The sequence below is a fragment of the Bufo bufo genome, chromosome 10 (genome assembly GCF_905171765.1).
Source record: "Bufo bufo chromosome 10, aBufBuf1.1, whole genome shotgun sequence".
Taxonomy (NCBI): domain Eukaryota; kingdom Metazoa; phylum Chordata; class Amphibia; order Anura; family Bufonidae; genus Bufo; species Bufo bufo.
In genome coordinates this window covers 97,238,698-97,258,794 of record NC_053398.1, presented here as the reverse complement: position 1 = coordinate 97,258,794, position 20,097 = coordinate 97,238,698, and the positions used below count along the sequence as shown (strand labels likewise).

Here is a 20,097-nt window from a genome sequence, read left to right as displayed (position 1 = left end):
AATCAATTCAGACCTGCGGTTTGAAGCGCTTTTGGACGTTTCTGATGAAACCGCGGGGAACAGAAACTTCAAAATGCCTTATTTTAATGTTTAACCCCCCCCCCTGCAGCCCTCCTTGTTATGTGCCGGCGGGTGCAGCGAGGAGGGCGGGGTGCGGATGGTGCGTGCAGTGCGGGCGGTGCTGGGGGGGCGGGCAGGCGCGTGTTGTGGCAGCGAGTGATGGTTACCATGGCAACCGGACGCCTTCACAGGCTTCCGGATGTCCATGGTGCTGATCAGACTTCTGCTAAAGGCAAAAGTCTGATCAGATTTTGTAAAGTGAAAATACAGTACAGTACACGATATAGTGTATTGTACTGTATTATACAGACATCAGACCCACTGGATCTTCAAGAACCAAGTGGGTCTGGGTCAAAAAAAAAAAAAAAAGGGGAAAAAAGTTAAAATAAAAAAACACATTTATCACTGATTAAATAAAAAAACAAAATTCCCTACACATGTTTGATATCACTGCGTCCATAACGACCTGATCTATAAAACGGTCATGTTACTTTCCCCACACGGTGAATGCCATAAAAAATTTAAAATAAAAACTATGATGAAATTGAAATTTTGCCCCCCTTACTTCCCAAAAAAGGTAATAAAAGTGATAAAAAAAAGTCGTATGTACGCCAAAATAGTACCAATCAAACCGTCACCTCATCCCACAAAAAATTAGCCCCTACATGAGACAATAGCCCAAAAAATAAAAAAAAATATGGCTCTCAGACTAAAACATGTTTTTTTTGGTTCAAAAATGCTTTTTTATGTTAAACGTAAAAAATAAATAAAAAAGTAGACATATTAGGTATCGCCGCGTCCATAAGAACCTGCTCTATAAAAATACCACATGACCTAAACCCTGAGGTGAACACCATAAAAAAAAAAACGGTGTCAAAAAAGCCATTTTTGTCACCTTACATCACAAAAAGTGTAATAGCAAGCGATCAAAATAGTGCCAATCTAACCGTCATCTCATCCCACAAAAATGATACCCTACCTAAGACAATCGCCCAAAAACTGAAAAAACTATGACTCTCAGACTATGGAGACACTAAAACATGATTTTATATATATTTTTTTAAATGATATTATTGTGTAAAACTTAAAAAAACTAAAGAAAGTATACATATTAGGTATCGCCACGTCCGTAACAACTGGCTTTATAAAAATATCATATGACATAACCCCTCAGGTAAACACTGTCAAAAAAATTAAATAAAAACTGTGCTAAAAAAACATTTGTTTTGTCACCTTACATCACTAAAAGTGCAACACCAAGCGATCAAAAAGGCGTACGCCCCCCACAATGGTGTCAATCTTACCGTCACCTCATCCTGCAAAAAATTATACCCTACATAAGACAATCTCCCAAAAAATAAAAACAAACTATGGCTCTCAGACTATGGAGACACTAAAACATGGGTTTTATTTGTTTCAAAAATGATATTATTGTGTAAAACCTAAATAAATAAAAAAAGGTATACATTTTAGGTATTGCCACATCCGTAAGAACCTGCTCTATAAAAATACCACATGACCTAACCCCTCAGGTGAACACTGTAATTTTTTTAAAATAAAAACGGCATCAAAAAAGCTATATTTTTGTTACCTTACATCACAAAAAGTGTAATAGCAAGCGATCAAAAAGTCATATGCACCCCAAAATAGTGCCAATCTAACCATCATCTCATCTCGCAAAAATGATACCCAACCTGAGAAAATCGCCTAAAAACTGAAAAAACTTTGGCTCTCAGACAGACTATGGAGACACTAAAACATGATTTTTTTTTTGTTTCAAAAAAGATATTATTGTGTAAAACCTAAATAAATAAATAAAAGTATACATATTAGGTATCGCCGCGTCCGTAAGAACCTGCTCTATAACAATAGCACATGATATAACCTGTTAGATCAATGTTGTAAATAATAAAGAATAAGAATTTCTATTTTTTGTTACTTTGCCTCACAAAAAGTGTAATATAGAGCAACCAAAAATCATATGTACCCTAAAATAGTACAAACAAAACTGCCACCTTATCCCGTAGTTTCCAAAATGGGGTCACTTTTTTTGCAGTTTATACTCTAGGGGTGCATCAGGGGGCTTCAAATGGGACATGGTGTCTAAAAACCAATCCAGCAAAATCTGCCTTCCAGAAACCATATGGTGTTCCTTTCCTTATGCGCCCTGCCGTGTGCCTGTACATTTTTGGTAAATTTGGTATTTTTTTTATAAATAAAAAATTTTTTTTTTTTACTCCATTTTACCGGTGTCATGAAGTACAATATGTGACGAAAAAACGATCTCAGAATGGCCTGGATAAGTATAAAAGCATTTTAAAGTTATTCACACATAAAGTGACACTGGTCAGATTTGCAAAAAATTGCCTGGTCCTTAAGGTGAAAATGAGCCCAGTCCCTAAGGGGTTAAATTGTGCTTGTAGGAATATTTGATATATTCTAGCAAAATTACCCAGCTTTGCACAGGTCTTTTTCATTTGTGTGTGTGGTTAAAAGTAGTGTTGATCGAGCACCAAAGTGCTCGGGTGCTCTGCCAAGCACAATCGAAGTCAATGGGAGAACCCAAACATTAAACCAGGCAACCCCTGATCTGAAGAGGGGAGGGTGTCTGGTTCATACGAAAAGGTCAGAAATTGATGGAAACACCGCCGAAATGGTTCGTGAACAGCATGGGGAGGATGTCTGGATGCATCTTGGACTCCCAGGTCGCTGCTGGGAACGATGTTGTCCGAGTAGTACGCCACTTTAACAGACTGACACTAATACGCACAAAACCGAAGATAAAAATCGATTTTAGAGGAAAAATTGTTCAGAAACATTCTTTCCTGTATATTTACTTGTATATAAAGTGCAAGTGCTGCCAAAAATTACAAGGAAGAGGCACTCCGATACAACATGTATATCACATAATAGAGGGCCTCATTCACATTGTGGTACAATTGTTCAGGTACTGGGACTCCTACACTCATAAAGCCTATGCACTAAGTGAAAGGGCTTCCAAAAATTGCAAGGAACCAGCATTCCAATACACCCTTTATTACCCTTGAAAAATTATATGATTGATGGCCTGCTGATGACCCTCAAAAACATTAGGAGCAAGGGCCTGCTGGTGACCCTCTAAAACATTACGGGCGAGTGCCTGCTGCTGATCTGAGCATCAAAAAAATTATGGGTGAGTGCCTTCTGCTGAGCTGACCATTTAAAAAATTATGGGCGAGTGCCTGCTGCTTAGCTAACCATTTAAAAAATTATGGGCGAGGGCCTGCTGGTAAGCTGACCCTCTAAAACATTACATGCGAGGGCCTGCAGGTGAGCTGACCCTCTAAAATATTGTATTTGAGAGCCTGCTGGTGAGCTGACCCTCTAAAACATTATATGCGAGGGCCTGCAGGTGAGCTGACCCTCTAAAAGATTGTAGGTGTGGGCCTGCTACCATCTGGTAACAGACATGTATGTCTATGTTTTGTGACTGCTCAAATGTATTTTTCATGAATTCTTCCTTTAGATGGGAGTCCTAGAACTGTAATTAGATATTAATGTTATATACTGTATGTTCAATATGCCATAAATATAAATACAGTATTTCAGTTGTTAATACCTCTTAAAATTTTATTTTTGGCCCTACACATTGGTTCAGTCTGACAATGTGGCCCCCAACAAGAAAACGTTGTGCACACCTGCTTTAAAAGATTGTAGGTGAGGGCCTGCGGGTGAGCTGACCCTCTACAACATTAGGAGCGAGGGCAGACTAATAATCATGTTGATATGATGGAAGAGGAGGAGGACGAGAAAAGGAAGATTGAACTAAATACGCTTTTTTGTGGTGGTAGGTGTGCATGGTAATACAGTGTATTCAGTACATTATCAAAACACATTTAAAGTGCCTTTATGTTCAGCCACTTTCCTCTGGTGGAGTAGAGAAGTCAGGGGCAATCCAGGCCTTGTTCATTTTTATAAGAGTCAACTTGTCTGCATTTTCAGTTGACAGGCGGATGCGCTTATCAGTAATTATGCCCCCAGCAGTACTAAATAATAAAAATACTGGCGGCAGCGCAGGCCAGCACCTCCAAGGCATAGAGCACCAGTTCGTGCCACGTGTCCAGCCTGGACTCCCAGTAGTTGTAAGGCACAGAGGGATCATTGAGGACGCTGACACGGTCTGCTACGTACTCCACTATCTTCCAAAACATTTTTCTCCTTGTGAAAATAGGCCACGCATCAGGGTAAGGGTACTGTCTCAGGCCCTGGAGAGTGTTGCCTTGCCTCTGTTAGAACTCATGTGTGTTCCCCTTGTCTCCCCTCCTCGGTTGCCCAAGGAACTACGTACTCTGCTGCCAGCGTTGTCAGCTGGAAATTCTTGGAGCAATTTTTCCACAAGGACCTTCTGGTATTGCACCATTTTGCTCGTCCTCTCCACCAAAGGAATGATAGATGAGAAGTTCTCTTTGTAGCGGGGGTCGAGAAGGGTGAACAACCAGTAATCCATGTTGTCCAAAATGCGTAAAACGCGTGGGTCACGGGAAAGGCAGCCTAACATAAAATCAGCCATGTGTGTCAGAGTCCCAACAGACAAGACTTCGCTGTCGTCATCAGGAGGATGAATCTCAATCTTCTCATCCTCTTTCTCCTCTTCTGCCCATCCACGCTAAACAAATGGAATTAAACTTTCATGGGTACTACCCTCTGTAGCGGAGACAACCGTCTCCTGCTCCTCCTCATTATCCAATTCGCGCTGAGAAGATGAACTGAGGGTGGTCTGGCTATCACCCTGTGTACTTTCTTCCCCCATTTCCACCTCTTCCACATGCAAAGCGTTGGCCTTAATTGTGAGCAGTGAGCGTTTGAGTAGACACAGAAGTGGGATGGTGACGCTGACAATAGCGTTATCACCGCTCACCATCTGTGTTGATTCCTCAAAGTTTCTTAAAACCTCACAGAGGTCAGACATCCATGCCAACTCCTTGCTTGTGAAGCTGATTGGAAAGGCAATGACCATGTTGCAGCTGGTATTCCACTACTGCCCTCTGCTGCTCAGAAAGCCTGGACAACATGTGGAAAGTGGAGTTCCACCGCATGCTCACGTCGCACAACAGTCGGTGAGCTAACAATTGTAAGGGCTGCTGCAGCGTTGACAGACCGGTGGAAGCTGTTGATAACTTGCGGAAATGTGCACACACGCGGCGCACCTTCACTAGTAGCTCAGGCAAATTGGGGTAGGTTTTGAGAAACCACTGAACCACTAAGTTGAAGACGTGGGCTAGGTATGGGATGTGTGCGAGCTTGCCGGGCTACAAAGCCGCCACCAAGTTACGACCATTATCAGACACAACAATGCCTGGTTCTACAGTAGGTTGAGTGGCGAGAGCCACAGCTCAGTCTGGTCTCTTATCCTCTGCCACAGCTCTGCGGCGGTGTGCTGTTTGTCACCTAAGCAGATCAGCTTAAGCACGGCCTGTTGACGCTTCCCCACATCAGTGCTACACTGCTTCCAGCTACCAACTGATGGCTGACTGGTGCTGCAATAGGATAATTCTGAGGTGGAAGTGGAGGAGGAGAAGTGGGGGTTAGAGCCACTAACGTAGGTGGTGGCGGAAACCCTGATGGAAGTAGAGCCCACAATACTTGGCGTCGGTAGCACCTGTGCCATCCCTGGGTACGACTCGCTCCCGGCCTCCATAACGTTCACCCACAAGCACTTGTCCATGTGTCAGTGGTTAAGTGGACCTTCCCAGTAACTGCGTTGGTCAGGGCACGGTTGATGTTACGGGACACATGCTGGTGTAAGGCGGACACGGCACAACATGAAAAATAGTGGCGGCTGGGGACTGCCTAACGAGGGACGGCCGCTGACATCAGGCTGCAGAAGACCTCAGTGTCCACAAGCCTAAATGGCAACATTTCCTACTCATGCATGCAGGAACATTAGGGTAGTTGTTATATGTTTGTCTTTCCATGTCTTTATATGTACTTCATGCAGCACTTTGTATTAAATTGGGTACCCCAGAGCTCATTTCTATTATCCTAAGCACAAGCCAAGGACGGCTTGACTCAAAGTAAGGGGGAATGTAACACCCCAGAGTTGTGTTACTACAAGCCTCTACCCCGCTCCTATCTCCTAGGAGCCTTTATACTATCATCAGATATAATTTACATTATGTCTTCCACAAATGTGCATAAAGCTATGTTAAAAGTAATTGTTCATGTATTTATCCTGGTTATCAGCAGGTGGCAGTAACTTATTGGCAGGTACAAGTTACAGTTTAGTGTATCTGACCTGGAATGGATTATTCCAGCTTAGCTCCCCCTCTGGAGAGGTGGGTTGGACCCAAATCCTACAGCATGGGTGAAGAAGGAAGTTAGAGTGGAGTGTAGCCCACCCCCTGCTAGGGGTAGGGTGTGTGTGTGTGCAGTTCCCCTGCATACTGAAGACAGCAAGGACCTAGTCTCGGCTGAGACTTGGCCATATACCCAGTCTGATCACCTTCAGCTCTGCTTAATGAAGAGAGCAGAAACTACAAACAAACTCCAGAGTTCCAGGAAGAAAGCATCCCCTGAGAATCCATCTCTGAGATAAGTCCAGTGCCTAGGAGAAGCCTATTCCTCCTCCGCTAGTCGGTACCCACACAACAGAAGTGGCATTTAAAGCAGAAGTACTCATTCCTGCCAATCCTTGCCAAAACTTTCTGGGACCAAGAGACCAAAGCTGTATACTGCTTGGATGCAAGTTATTTCAAGTAAAGCAATATTTGAACTTCATATAAAGGTCTGGACATCATTTATTCTGCAAAGTTCCTCTATTACTCCTACTATCACTACACTCAAATTTATTGCAAGTAAGCTAGGAGCCAGGAGTCTGGCCGTACCCAGGTAGGAGACACCGTGACACAACTACCACCAAATTACAGAGACATTATAGGTCATTACACCACTCTGGCATTCCTAATCTGGGACGTGCGTTATAACACCTTGGAAGGGCCCTGGGATAGTACCCTGTGCATGCTGCAATTTGCGTCACAACAAATACAGAATATTATCCACCCGTACCTGGCCATTGCACATGAAGCTAGGCATCGTGGATGATTGTTTTTCTTGTGCTCTGGCATCAGGCACAGGTTCAACATGCCCAGGGCCACGGCCTCTGCATGCACCATCACCATCACGGCCACTTCCCTGTCCCCTACTGCTCGCCTTCTTCATATTAAATGTTATATATGCTTGAAAGTATGTCACACGTACAGTAGCGTAGGATTTGTAAGTGTATACGTAAAAAAATATAAAAAGGTATTTGGAATGCAAACACATTACACAGGAGAAATACCGCAGATAATGTCGCTAATATAAAATTACAGGGAATGTCACAGGTATTTTGGATGTGGAAACGTTACACAGGAGATGTACCACTTGGAACCGAACCCGAGTTCGGGAAATGTTTTTTTACAGTACAAATTAATTTATGAAGTTACTTTGCGAAGCAATAACTTCGGCTCATCGGAGCCAATACATTCTAATACTGTACCCACCTCCTGCTCCATACAGTATTAGAACGAAGTTTTATGCGAATCGACTTAGGATGTTTCATCCGAAGTCGATACGCTCATCCCTAGCCATAATAATAATTTTTCTAATGTATTTTTATTAATGTATTTTGTATTTTTACTAGAGATATTCCCTTCTAAAGCACAGCTTTAAATTCACTATTCTCCACATTGCTGACTTCTCAGCAGTCCACGAGTACACACGGGGTACCCATGTGCTAGGCCAGCATTTAGTAAACCTCGGGGGGAGAGGGGGGCACGTGCTCCTGCCAGTACTTCATGCACTGCGGCCCCATTGAGAAACTATAAACTCCATACTCTGAGAAGTCAGCGATGTGGAAAATACTGAATTTAAAACACGCAGGAAAATCTTCATAACTTTGGTAGGCTTTGTTCACATCCTTGTCACCTAACACAGTCTCCATTACAGGTTGAATCAAAAAATCACCATACTGAGCTGTTTTCAGTGGTAAAATGCCAGGCAACCTGACAGAAGCCCCACAGAACTCACTATAGTCTATTGGATCGGTACTTCCTTCAAGGTTCTGCTCCTAGTATGAGGTGATCAGGTCCATCAGAAGTTTGAGCAATACGATCAGAAAGTTATGATTTGGAAACCAATCTCTACAGCTCCTGCAGACCAACAGATTCTCCATAGTTTATGCCAGAAACTGGTGTAATATACAGTACAAAGAAAAAATGTGGGGCATTCAGTCAGCACAACCCTGTATGCAGGTGCACATCGCTATGGCGAAATACATATACAAACGCAAAAACACAAATGCAATAGCACTCTGCAACCAGCACTCTGCCCTGCCTCTATACTGGATGTTGAATGAGGCATTGGTGTACATTTTGGCCAAAGCGTAATAAGCCACTCACCACGTCAAGGTCGCCTCCATGATTGGTCCCTAACACTAGTACCTACCTGTTATGGGCCATGATAGCCACACAAAGTCCAGGGAGCGCAGGTGCAGCATGCATGCCAGGCACACTCTGCTTTTAACCCTGTCCGGTGCCGTGACAGCTTTCATCGGATCCAGGGATGCAAGTACCAACATGCATGCTGAGCCCACTATATACTTCTCCTGGAGCCAAATGGCTACTGGTAGGCACTGTAAAAGCAGACTCAGTTTTATACTGACTTTAAAACCAGCCTGCAGGGCAGACTAACTGGTCAGGTGTGCATGACTGCATGGAGATCACCACGCCTCCAATATATACTACAAAGAAAAAATGTAGTATATATTGTAGGCGTGGCGATTTCCATGCAGTCATGCACACCTGACCAGTTAGTCTGCCCTGCAGGCTGGTTTTAAAGTCAGTATAAAGCTGAGTCTGCTTTTGCAGTGCCTACCAGTAGCCATTTGGCTCCAGGAGAAGTATATAATGGGCTCAGCATGCATGTTGGTACTTGCATTCCTGGATCCGATGAAAGCTGTCACGGCACCGGACGGGGTTAAAAGCGGAGTGTGCCTGGCATGCATGCTGTACCTGCGCTCCCTGGACTTTGTGTGGCTTTCATGGCCCATAACAGGTAGGTACTAGTGTTAGGGACCACTCATAGAGGCGACCTTGACGTGGTGAGTGGCTTATTACGCTTTGGCCAAAATGTACACCAATGCCTCATTCAACATCCAGCATAGAGGCAGGGCAGAGTGCTGGTTGCAGAGTGCTATTGCATTTGTGTTTTTGAAGGTCAGTCAGTCAGCCGAAAAATTGGGAAAACGTTGAAAGTAAGGGCTATTTGACCATGAAGGAGAGTGATGGGGTGCTGCACCAGATTACCTGGCCTCCACAGTCACCGGACCTGAACCCAATCGAGATGGTTTGGGGTGAGCTGGACCGCAGAGTGAAGGCAAAAGGGCCAACAAGTGCTAAGCATCTCTGGGAACTCCTTCAAGACTGTTGGAAGACCATTTCAGGGGACTACCTCTTGAAGCTCATCAAGAGAATGCCAAGAGTGTGCAAAGCAGTAATCAAAGCAAAAGGTGGCTACTTTGTAGAACCTAGAATATGACATATTTTCAGTTGTTTCACACTTGTTTGTTATGTATATAATTCCACATGTGTTAATTCATAGTTTTGATGCCTTCATAGTCATGAAAATAAAGAAAACTCTTTGAATGAGAAGGTGTGTCCAAACTTTTGGTCTGTACTGTATATAGACAAAAGAAAATCAAAAACATACAGCGCCTCATGTGCAATATCACCTTGAAAGATGTGCAGTCATAGTAAGGTATATGCGCTTACCAGATGCTGTTGTGAGTAGTCATAGCAGCTATGATGGCTTCACTGGTTTTTAATCCTTACCAGCATAAGGTGATGCTGTGCTGCTACCCAGGTTCCCTCCTGGCTCGGATGAACGAGTACCAGGATGATTTTCTAGATAATGTGAAGCAAAGAATGGAACCCACTGGTCGGCGCTGCCAGCAATATTGATGGAGAAGCAGTGTTCTTTAAATGTTCTTTATTATTTTTTTAAATATACCATTTATTATACTGTTTATTATATTTAAAAAATATATAAACAAGAACATTTAAAGAACACTGCTTCTCCATCCATATTGCTGGCAGGGCAGACCAGTGGGTTCCATTCTTTTCTTCACATTATCTACAGAAACTGGTGTAAATTTCACTACAGATTTGTGCCAGATCATGGGTGGCGTAGATTTAAATGGGGTGGTCCCATGGAAAATGTTCTACAGTTTTAAAACTAGTAACTGGATTTGAATACTTTTGTAATTGCATGTAACTAAAAATTTAGCATTGCCACTGAGTTATTCAATAAAATCTATCTGTACAGCGCCACCTGCTGTTTGTTTTTTTTCTCATTTCTTTGTCCTGCTCACTGAGATGGCCGCACATGCTCAGTTTCATCCTTCAATTGCCTCCCGAGTTGTGATAGGTGGAGCATGGACACGCCTCCTGAGCTGTGATAGGGAGAGCATGGACATGTCCCCTGGGCTGCAGCAGAAAAGACACTCCCCTTGAGCTAGCAGCTTGACATAAATCTAGCAGAGCAATGAATGGGGAGATCTCTGGATCCATGTGAGATACAGGGCTGGTTCTAGCTTTGTTAGAGATTGTCATTTAGTATATGATGTCTGATTTTTTTACATTAATCTTGGGCTAATCCCTTTAATTTTCTGGCACATGGACAAACATAGATGCCTGTGTCTCTTAATCATTTGTGGCATCTTACTTCTGCACACTTTAGGCTACTTTCACATTCGCGTTTGGTGCGGATCCGTTCAGATAATACAACCGCATGCATCCGTTCAGAACGGATCCAATTGTATTATCTGTAACAAAGCCAAAACGGATCCATCTTGAACACCATTGAAAGTCAATGGGGGACGGATCTGTTTTCTATTGTGCCATATTGTGTCAGTGAAAATGGATCCATCCCCATTGACTTACATTGTGTGTTTGCCTCTGCATCATCTGGCGGACACCTAAACGCTGCAAGCAGCATTTTGGTGTCCGCCTCCAGAGCGGAATGGAGGCGAAACGGAGGCAAACTGATGCATTCTGAACAGATCCTTATCCATTCAGAATGCATTAGGGCAAAACTGATCCGTTTTTGACCGCTTGAGAGAGCCCTGAAACGGATCTCACAAATGGAAACCAAAACGCCAGTGTGAAAGTAGACTAAGACTAAGACTGGCATGTGACAATTTAGTAAACTTTCCCCACTGTATTTTATTGAAGACTTTGGAGATTTAGGGAGGTTTATCCTGCTTCTTTCTCTTTAGGCGAGTTAATTTGTCTTAGCATGAAATCTATATTGACCACTGCACTGAACTAAATCTCCTTTTTTCTCCTCCTCTTCACTACATTGACTAGTGTTTTAGAATACTACCACATTTCAAGATGAATTGAGATAACTGAGATTTAAGAAAAAGCACTTAGGCCTCCCGTGTGTGTGCCCCGTGGTCGTGCTGCGGCCAGCAAATTTCGGGCCGCAATGCACAAACACCATCCGTGGGGCAGCCGCAGCAGATCGTGGACCCATTCACTTTAATGGGTCCGCGATCCGGCCGTTCTGCAAAAAGATAGGACATGTTGTATCTTTTTGTGGAACGGAAGACGGGACGAAACCCCACGGAAGCACTCCGTAATTCCGGAGTGCGGTCTTAAATACGGCCACGTTCGTGTGCAGGAGGCCTTAAGATTACCCCAAAAGAACTTAACAATATAGTGAGAATAATCACATCTGCATCTCCGTTATAAAAGTAGAGTCCTTACCTCCACTAAATGTGAGTCCCATTATGTAATGCTCTGAAAGACAGATAATTTTTATTACAATTACCTTTTTTTCTACAGTTACCATAAACGTTTTAAAAGAAGTTACAGTCATATACTTTATTTTATAGAAAGTAGTCCAATTAATCTATAAGGGCTCAAGCACACAAGCTTATTGTTGTGATTAAGTAAAACCTCAGAGATATACGGAGCCACCAAATAGCACGGAAAGCAGTCTATAGGACCATACTGTACCTTTATATATCCTCCAAACAATCGTGAATTATAATACGAGTGTTTGGGTCGGCAGCCCCGGCCTGACATTTCTGTGGGGCCCAACACCGCCCCAAATGCCCATATACACACGTTATGAATTCAGCAGCGCCTAATACTGCTCTGTCCCCCTAAGCAGTGCAGCTGCACAGCTTCTGTTGAAGGTCCGCTCTCAGCTGCTGACAGTCCCCCTCCCTCTTGCCGCTGAAACTTTCTCATAGCCAGGAAAAAGAGGAGGTCAGAGGAGCATCGAAAGAGGAGGCAGCACCAGTATGCAGGTAACATCTGCTACATTATCTGTACCCAGAGATGGTCCCTGCAGTCCTGTGTTCCCTGTGGTGATACATAGGACTGCAGGGACCATCTACTACATTATCTGTTCTCAGAGTTATCACTGTGTTATCTGTGGTGTTACATAGGACTGCAGGGAACATCTACTACATTATCTGTAGTAAGAGAGCTAAATCTGTGTTATGTGTGGTGTTACATAGGACTGCATGTGACATCTACTACATTATCAGTACTCAGATAGTTATCACTGTGTTATCTGTGGTGTTACATAGGACTGCAGGGACCATCTACTACATTATCTGTTCTCAGAGGTATCACTGTGTTATTTGTGGTGTTACATAGGACTGCAGGTGACATCTACTACATTATCAGTACTCAGAAAGTTATCACTGTGTTATCTGTGGTGTTACATAGGACTGCAGGGAACATCTACTACATTATCAATACTCAGAGAGTTATCACTGTGTTATCTGTGGTGTTACATAGGACTGCAGGGAACATTTACTACATTATCTGTAGTAAGAGAGCTATATCTGTGTTATGTGTGGTGTTACATAGGACTGCAGGTGACATCTACTACATTATCAGTACTCAGAGAGTTATCACTGTGTTATCTGTGGTGTTACATAGGACTGCAGGGGATATCTACTACATTATCTGTACTAAGAAAGCTATATCTGTGCTGTTTGTGGTGTTACATATGACTGCAGGTGACATCTACTATCTATTCTCAGACTCTGAGTAAAAATAATGTAGTAGATGTCACCTGCAGTCCTTTATAATACCACAGATAAGGACTCATGCACACCACCGTATGTATTTTGTGGTCCGCAAAAAACGGATCCACAAAAAATACGGATGACATCTGCATGCATTCCGTACTTTGTAGAACAGAACAGCTGGTCCCTAATAGAACAGTCCTATCCTTGTCCATAATGCAGATAATAATAGGACATGTTCTATTTTTTGTGGAACGGAAATACGGAAATGGAATGCACACGGAGTAACTTTCTTTTTGTTTGCGGACCCATTGAAATGAATGGTTCCGCATACGGTCCGCAAAAAACAGACATGGAAAGATATTACGTTTGTGTGCATAAGTCCTAACACAGTGATAACTCTCTGAGTACAGATAATGTAGTATATGTTACCTGCAGTCCTATGTAACACCACAGATAACACAGTGATAACTCTCTGAGTACAGATAATGTAGTAGATGTTACTTGCAGTCCTATGTAACACCACAGATAACACAGTGATAACTCGCTGAGTACAGATAATTTTGTAGATGGTACCTGAAGTCCTATGTAACACTACAAATAAAATACGTTTCTCCAGGATTTACACATTGATGGCCTACCCTCAGGTAGATAGGCAATCAATTCTGAGATTGGAGGGTTCCAAATCAACTCCCCCCCCTGCCGATCAGCAGTTTGAGGAGATCGTAGTGCTCCAGTGAGCAACGGGGCCTCCTCGCTGCTTGCCAAGCACAGCGCTATCCATTGTATAGTGGCTGTACTTGGTATTGCAGCTCAGCCCTTTTCACTTAGATAAGACTGAGCAGCGCATGGCCGAGGAAGAGGCTTCAGTGCCCACGAAGGACCGCAGCCTCTTCATACAGAATTTTTTTTTAAACTGCTGGGGAATGTCATGGGAAAATGGAGGGGAGGGGGCCCAAGTTGGGTAGATAGCCCCAGGCCAATGATGCACCTAATCTGCCCTGCTCCAAACACAATGAAATCTTTTCTCAGAAACCATAAGGAAAAAATAGTGGCATATTCAAATGCTGTATATACAGAGGTATTGTCTACTAAAAGTAAAGCACTTCATATTTAAGCATCTACTACATTGCTTACCTGCAGATCTCCTTTCCACAAATTCAAGAAATGAGGTGAAGACTTTGATGGTGATGCAGGAGTTCAGAGAACAACTATAGCCTAGAGGTAGTGGCACATACCGGATTAAGGATGCATTCACCGCCAGCCCTAAAGGCACAGGTGGAAGATCCCTGACAGCTGCACTGAGAATGCACTGTAAAAAAGTAATAATGATATAACTGAACCTGGAATGTGATCAAATCTTCACCTGAGACAGCACATTATAAATCACTAAATAAAATAAAGAATCGTACAATCTTCACTCAATCGTTGACAAATGTATTGAGTGTTGAAATGGATGTGCCAGGAAAGAAATGTATGCCTTATCCACAGGACAGGGCATAAGCATCTGATTGGTTGGGGTTTAACTGCATGCTTGACCTGCCCCTCCATGCATATGGAGCACAGGACCTCTGTTCTCATGATGAGGAGTCCACCGATCAGATACAAAGGATGGTAAACACGAAAAATATATATTTGGTGCAATCTATAAACACCCAGCATCACTGAGGAGTGAGCTGATCAGGATGCTACAGCGGTCATTATGTAAGATTTTTACAACCCACATATTTATCGGGTCACGGTTCTGCTTCAACTGCAAACGGGAAGGAAATCCTCCGTTTTTGGATTGATGGGAAATAAAGATACAAACCTGACTCTTCTACTATTGTATTGGATGTGATTTTATTTTACTTTTGGGATTTTATACACTGAGCACCACCTGGACGTGGTACGGCCATTTGTCTGTTCTGCAAAGTGTGTAGATAGTGTAGCACCTATTGACTCTGGAAGATCTTACTAGAAGTGATGTTTTGTTAGGTCTGGTCCCCTAAGTGGCAGTAATGGGGAGCTTGTAACTTGGGGTTCAAAAGCCAGAGGTACTAAATTTGTCCTCTATATATACAACATAAGAGTAAGTAACTGATGTAGGTGCTGCCAGTGCAGTTACTACATCAAGCAATATACTCAATAGACTTAAAGAGGACCTGTCACTACCAAACGCTGTGCAATCTGCAGGTTGAAACTTGTAATTTATACATTTAATTCTCAGTTTTTTATGACTTCAGTTGTACATGGGGAGGTGTTATCAACAATTGATAGCATCCTCTGTTTGTATACAGAGTTAGCAGTCAGTCACTGATAGCTGTACACGGGGGGTAGACTTTAATTCAGAAAAAGCAGAGCTATAAATGTATAAATTACAAGTTTTACTGAATCTTTTCCCATATCAATCTGCTCAGCTCCTCCTGCTCTATAACATGCTTTCAGCAGTCTACACTGCATTTTATGGTGACATGTTGAAATGTTCTCTTTTATGGGCAGGTGGCTAGAAAGTAACACGGTGATTGCCCAAAGGTGCACACAGCCATAGAAAGAAATGACTAAAGGATGAAGTAACCTCACCCTATGTCTTCTTGCATTGCACATCAACCTCTTACTTACCTCATTGGCTGGCTTTCGCAGGAGTCCCTTTGTATGTGTAATACCCCAGACCTAGGGGAACTACTATTGTAAATGGTTTATAGTATAATGTAATGTAATGTCATGCTGTACACTTTGTTCACCAGCAGATGAGGTATGGTTGGCAACAGGAATGGAACTTTCCATCCCATTCCTCCCCTCTTGGTAGCAGTGGGCTGGTCTGACTTCCTGCCAAGGTAGAGGCAGAGCTAGTTAGAGGGAGTTGCAGAGAAGAAAGTGGGGAATGAGGGAGCATGAAATCAATCTCCTGCTTCTCCAGACCATATGGACCATAGAGGTGGCTCATCTAGGGGGATAAAATTGCCCAAGAGAGACTGCAGGGTCCTAGGCTACAGCACATTTGAAAACTACTGTGTATTTGTGTCAGCAGAGTGATCAAGCTATACAGACTCCACTGCAAGGTCGTGGGAAACAAGTTAAAGGAGTTCTCCGGGAATTAAGAAAATGAAAATACTTAAATATTACTTTATTATGAATACATTCCCAAATAACTTTCAGTATTTATAAGGCTAAGTTCACACTTCAGTTATTTCATCAGTTATTTCCATCAGTTATTGTAAGTCAAAACCAGGTGCTGGTCAAAACCACAGAACAGGTGAATAGCTTTCCATTATACCTTACCTCTCTGTAGGCTTCACTACAGGTTTTGGCTCACAATAACTGATGGAAATAACTGATCAAATAACTGAATTGTGAACTCATCCTAATAACTTGTTTTGTATAGGAAGCAATTATTAGGAGGAAAAAAATGGCCGCCGTCCTATTAGTACACACAAAACCTGTCCTAATCACACAGCAGGACAAGTTACTTCAGAATACTGAGATAAAGAGCTGCCTCATCCTCCTCTCTGCTCTGCTTGTCAGTTATTACGTACCTGAATACAGTTTAAACCCATCCTGAATGCCACACGTAAATTTATGCCAGCGATCAGGCATTTAAAAATGGTTTAAACAGCAGGCACTCAGGACTAATGTCCGCAACTGGCGGTAATGCCGGTCCTAGACATTTAACCATTCAGATGCCCTGGTCAAACGTCACCATGGCACCTGGATGTGCTAAAACCCAGACGCACATGCTTCTGGGTGTGCTTCAGCTTTCCTGGAGAGGACCGGGGGAGCCAGATGCATTGTGTGGCAGCTTCTGCCCTCCTGAATGAACAGAAGATGCCACACATTAGTTTCTATGGTGCCCTTGCTTTTGGCAGGGCTCCATAGGAACATAAGGCGACATTTATGAAGACTCGTGATTTAGACGCCGGTCTTCATCCTTCCTGCAGCGGCCTCTACATAACTTAGGCGGACTTTACACTTGTCTGAATCTACACCAGCTCCCTTGTGGCGTATATCTGTTCGTAAATGACCCCCATAGTGTATTTCTCATACACTCCAATGATAATGCTTTGACCCCCACAGGTATTTCATAGAATTTAGAAACACTTGGCTGTGAAAATAAAAATTTGAATTTCTTCCAATAAAATGTTGCATAATCTCCCCATTTTTCATTTTCACAAGGGGTAACAGGAGAAAAAGCACCCCAAATTTTGTTAAGCAATTTCTCCTGAACATGGCAACACCCCATATGTGGTCATAAATTGCTCGTTGGGGGCTCATTTTTTTGCAAGATGAGGTGAAACTTTCATTGGTACCAACTTGGGGTACATAATGCTTTTTGATCGCTCACTGGCCAAAAATTGCTTTTTTGACAGTTTTTTTTTATGGCGTTCATCTGATTTTTTTTTTCCTTTTTTGAATTCTTTTTTGAATGGGGGCTAATTTTTTGTGGGATGATTGACGTTTTCATTGGTACCAATTTGGGGTACATAGTACTTTTTGATCGCTCACTTATGCTTTTTGTAAGGCAAGGTGACAAAATGTTTTTTCTGACATAGGTGACAAAATGGCTTTTCTGACAGTTTTTTTTTAACGCCGTTCATCTGATGGGGTAGATCATGTGATATTTTTATACAGCTGTCGTTACAGACGTAGCACAATAAATGGTTTTTTGAAAAAAATAAAATAACTGGCAGGCCCCGATGCCTGTGGAAGGCATTGGTCTGCCATGCCAGCCATTGGGTCCCCGTCACTGCAGCTCCGTCCGCAAACCCTGTACATGCCATGGTCAGCGTTGACCATGGTATAGAAGGGGTTAATGTGCCGGCATCTGTGTTTTTGAGCGGGCACCCATCTGTGTTTTTGAGCGGGCACCCACCCAAACAGAGAGCCGTACATGTACAATGGATGTCGAGAAGGGGTTAAAGCATAGAACAACTTCTAAGGTTTTTTTGTGACAGGAAGAGAAAGAGAGTCTCTGGAAATGCTCAGTACAGTTACCAGAGAAGGGAGTTGTGAAAGAGGGAGAGTAAGAGGGAGCAGAGGAGAAGTAAAAGAAGGAGGGTAGGACAGAATGAATCTTGTGAACAGCATCTAGGGATGTATTGCAAGGGTTTGGGGGGAGTTTGAGTGGCCATGGGAACCCTGTGCTGCAGCCTCCAATATCGCAAAATAGCATAAAATAAACCAGGGGAACAGTGGAGGAACGAAATCATCATCATCAAAAGAAGAGGGTGGCAGCTTGCGCGTGAGGCAGCGGCTGAGCCAGCAGTGTGGTAGCGTTGCCATGAGTCAGCAGGGTGGCAGCACTGGTAGGTCAGAAGCCAAACGTGCCCGGGGTAGACCACCTACTTCGCAGGAGCCTACCTGCCTGGAAAGTAGCGATGCAAAGGTTCACGGAGGCAGCGGTAGCAGGCAGTCAGCGCGGAGTGTTGGGGGGAAAATGCCATACTCTGCAGTGTCAACACATGCAGCTTCACCATAAACTGGCCTGGGAGAACCGTGGCTCTGATGTGGTGGTCCAGCCTGCCTTATCACCCAGTAGCACGGACCCAATTTCAGCGCCACTCAGAATCTGCTGTCTAGTCCCACAAGTGAAGTTGTGAGCTCAATTTCTACCCTTCCTAGAGCAGTGACATGCCATGTCTAACCATAGAGGTGGCAGGAATATAAACAGACACGTGTGCAGCCACCAGAGCTGCACACCACTGTTCCATATCCTCAGAAAGGCCTGAATTTAAACCTTTCCTAAGCACCATCTTGAAAGTGACAAGGCCATTCACAGAACCGCTGCTGGAAAAGTAAGAAATGTGGCCTGCCCATACAGCACCCTGGAGATATCTCTCTCCACTCTGAAGGCATCACAGAGGGTTTTGAAGTGGAGCTTTTGGTTGTACCATCATTCACTATCCATGGGCTGAACACATTGTCTGATGGACTGCAGAACATTGGCCTCAGCAGGTCAGTGGGCCAACACTTACCTGCTTCTGAAGAGGGAACCTCTAGGACCATCTACTTCCTGGACTACAGAGTAATTGTGGACTCCTTACAGTGCAAAGAAAATATAACTGATCCTGCTGTGTCTGTTCACCCTGCAGCTTTCAGATCATGAGTGCTTAAGTAAATATACTCTCCAAATTCAAATGTAGACTTCAGCAGATCAAGTTAGTAAGGTCACATCCCTAGTTTTAACAGACTGCCTTAGTTGTAGTCTGCCCAAGACCTCCGATCGTACCTCCCTCAATTTTTTATGGGCGGCCAGGGTTACATTGGAAGTACCCATATCCCCCCTTGTAGTTTCTACCTAAATGTAATCCAGCCACCATTTCACACAGCAAGCCTCCAAGGGAACTCTTAAATACTGTGATTGCCTTATCATACTATATTTATTCAGGGATACTTTGATTTACAGGGGTGGTAACTGATTGAGTGGCATTACAGATGTCTGAGACATACCCACATAAAACAGGTCCTTGTCACGGTCCTATCATCATGGTGAAGATGAGTAATGGAAAACTCAGGGACATCTTGAAACTGTTAAATCCAAGGGACAGTTAAAGTTACCCCTCATTCACATGTCAGTGTTTGGTCAGTGATTTCCATCAGTGATTGTGAGCCAAAACCAGGTGCGGTTCTAAACACAGAACAGGTGCAGATCTATCCCTTATAACTTATCTCTGTGGAGGCTCCAATCCTGGTTTTTGCTCACAATCACTGATGGAAATCACTGACCAAAACACTGACGTGTGAATTAGGCTTCAGACACATTTTTAAAAAGGTAATTGGCAGCCTCTTCTGCTTGCGTTGCAAAGATGATGACAGATCCACATGTTGGCTACAGAGGAATCTATTAAAGAGAACATGCAAGACCTATCAGAGTTCTCAGGGCAATCTTACTTTGCCCCACTTTCCAGATCGTTCTTAAAAAAAACTGTCACACAAGCCTTTAAAGGGGTTTTCCAGGTTCAGAGCTGAACCCGGACATACCCACATTTTCATCC

General features: G+C 43.3%; 1 protein-coding gene across 2 annotated transcripts in view; it reads right to left on the bottom strand.

The window, feature by feature from the left end:
* The window catches only part of LOC120980140 (transmembrane protein 272-like), a 170,120-nt gene extending 150,915 nt beyond the window's left edge, over positions 1-19,205 (bottom strand). For both annotated transcript variants that reach the window (XR_005774475.1, XM_040409029.1), the window contains exons 1-3: positions 19,078-19,205; positions 14,264-14,438; positions 11,847-11,879 (exon numbers count right to left, since the gene is read on the bottom strand). Coding sequence is in view for 1 of the 2 variants with exons in the window: in XM_040409029.1 (XP_040264963.1) it covers positions 11,847-11,868 (22 nt within the window). In the remaining variant the exon portion in view is untranslated. The remainder of the gene's footprint in view (positions 1-11,846; positions 11,880-14,263; positions 14,439-19,077) is intronic.
* Positions 19,206-20,097: the final 892 nt, after the last annotated feature.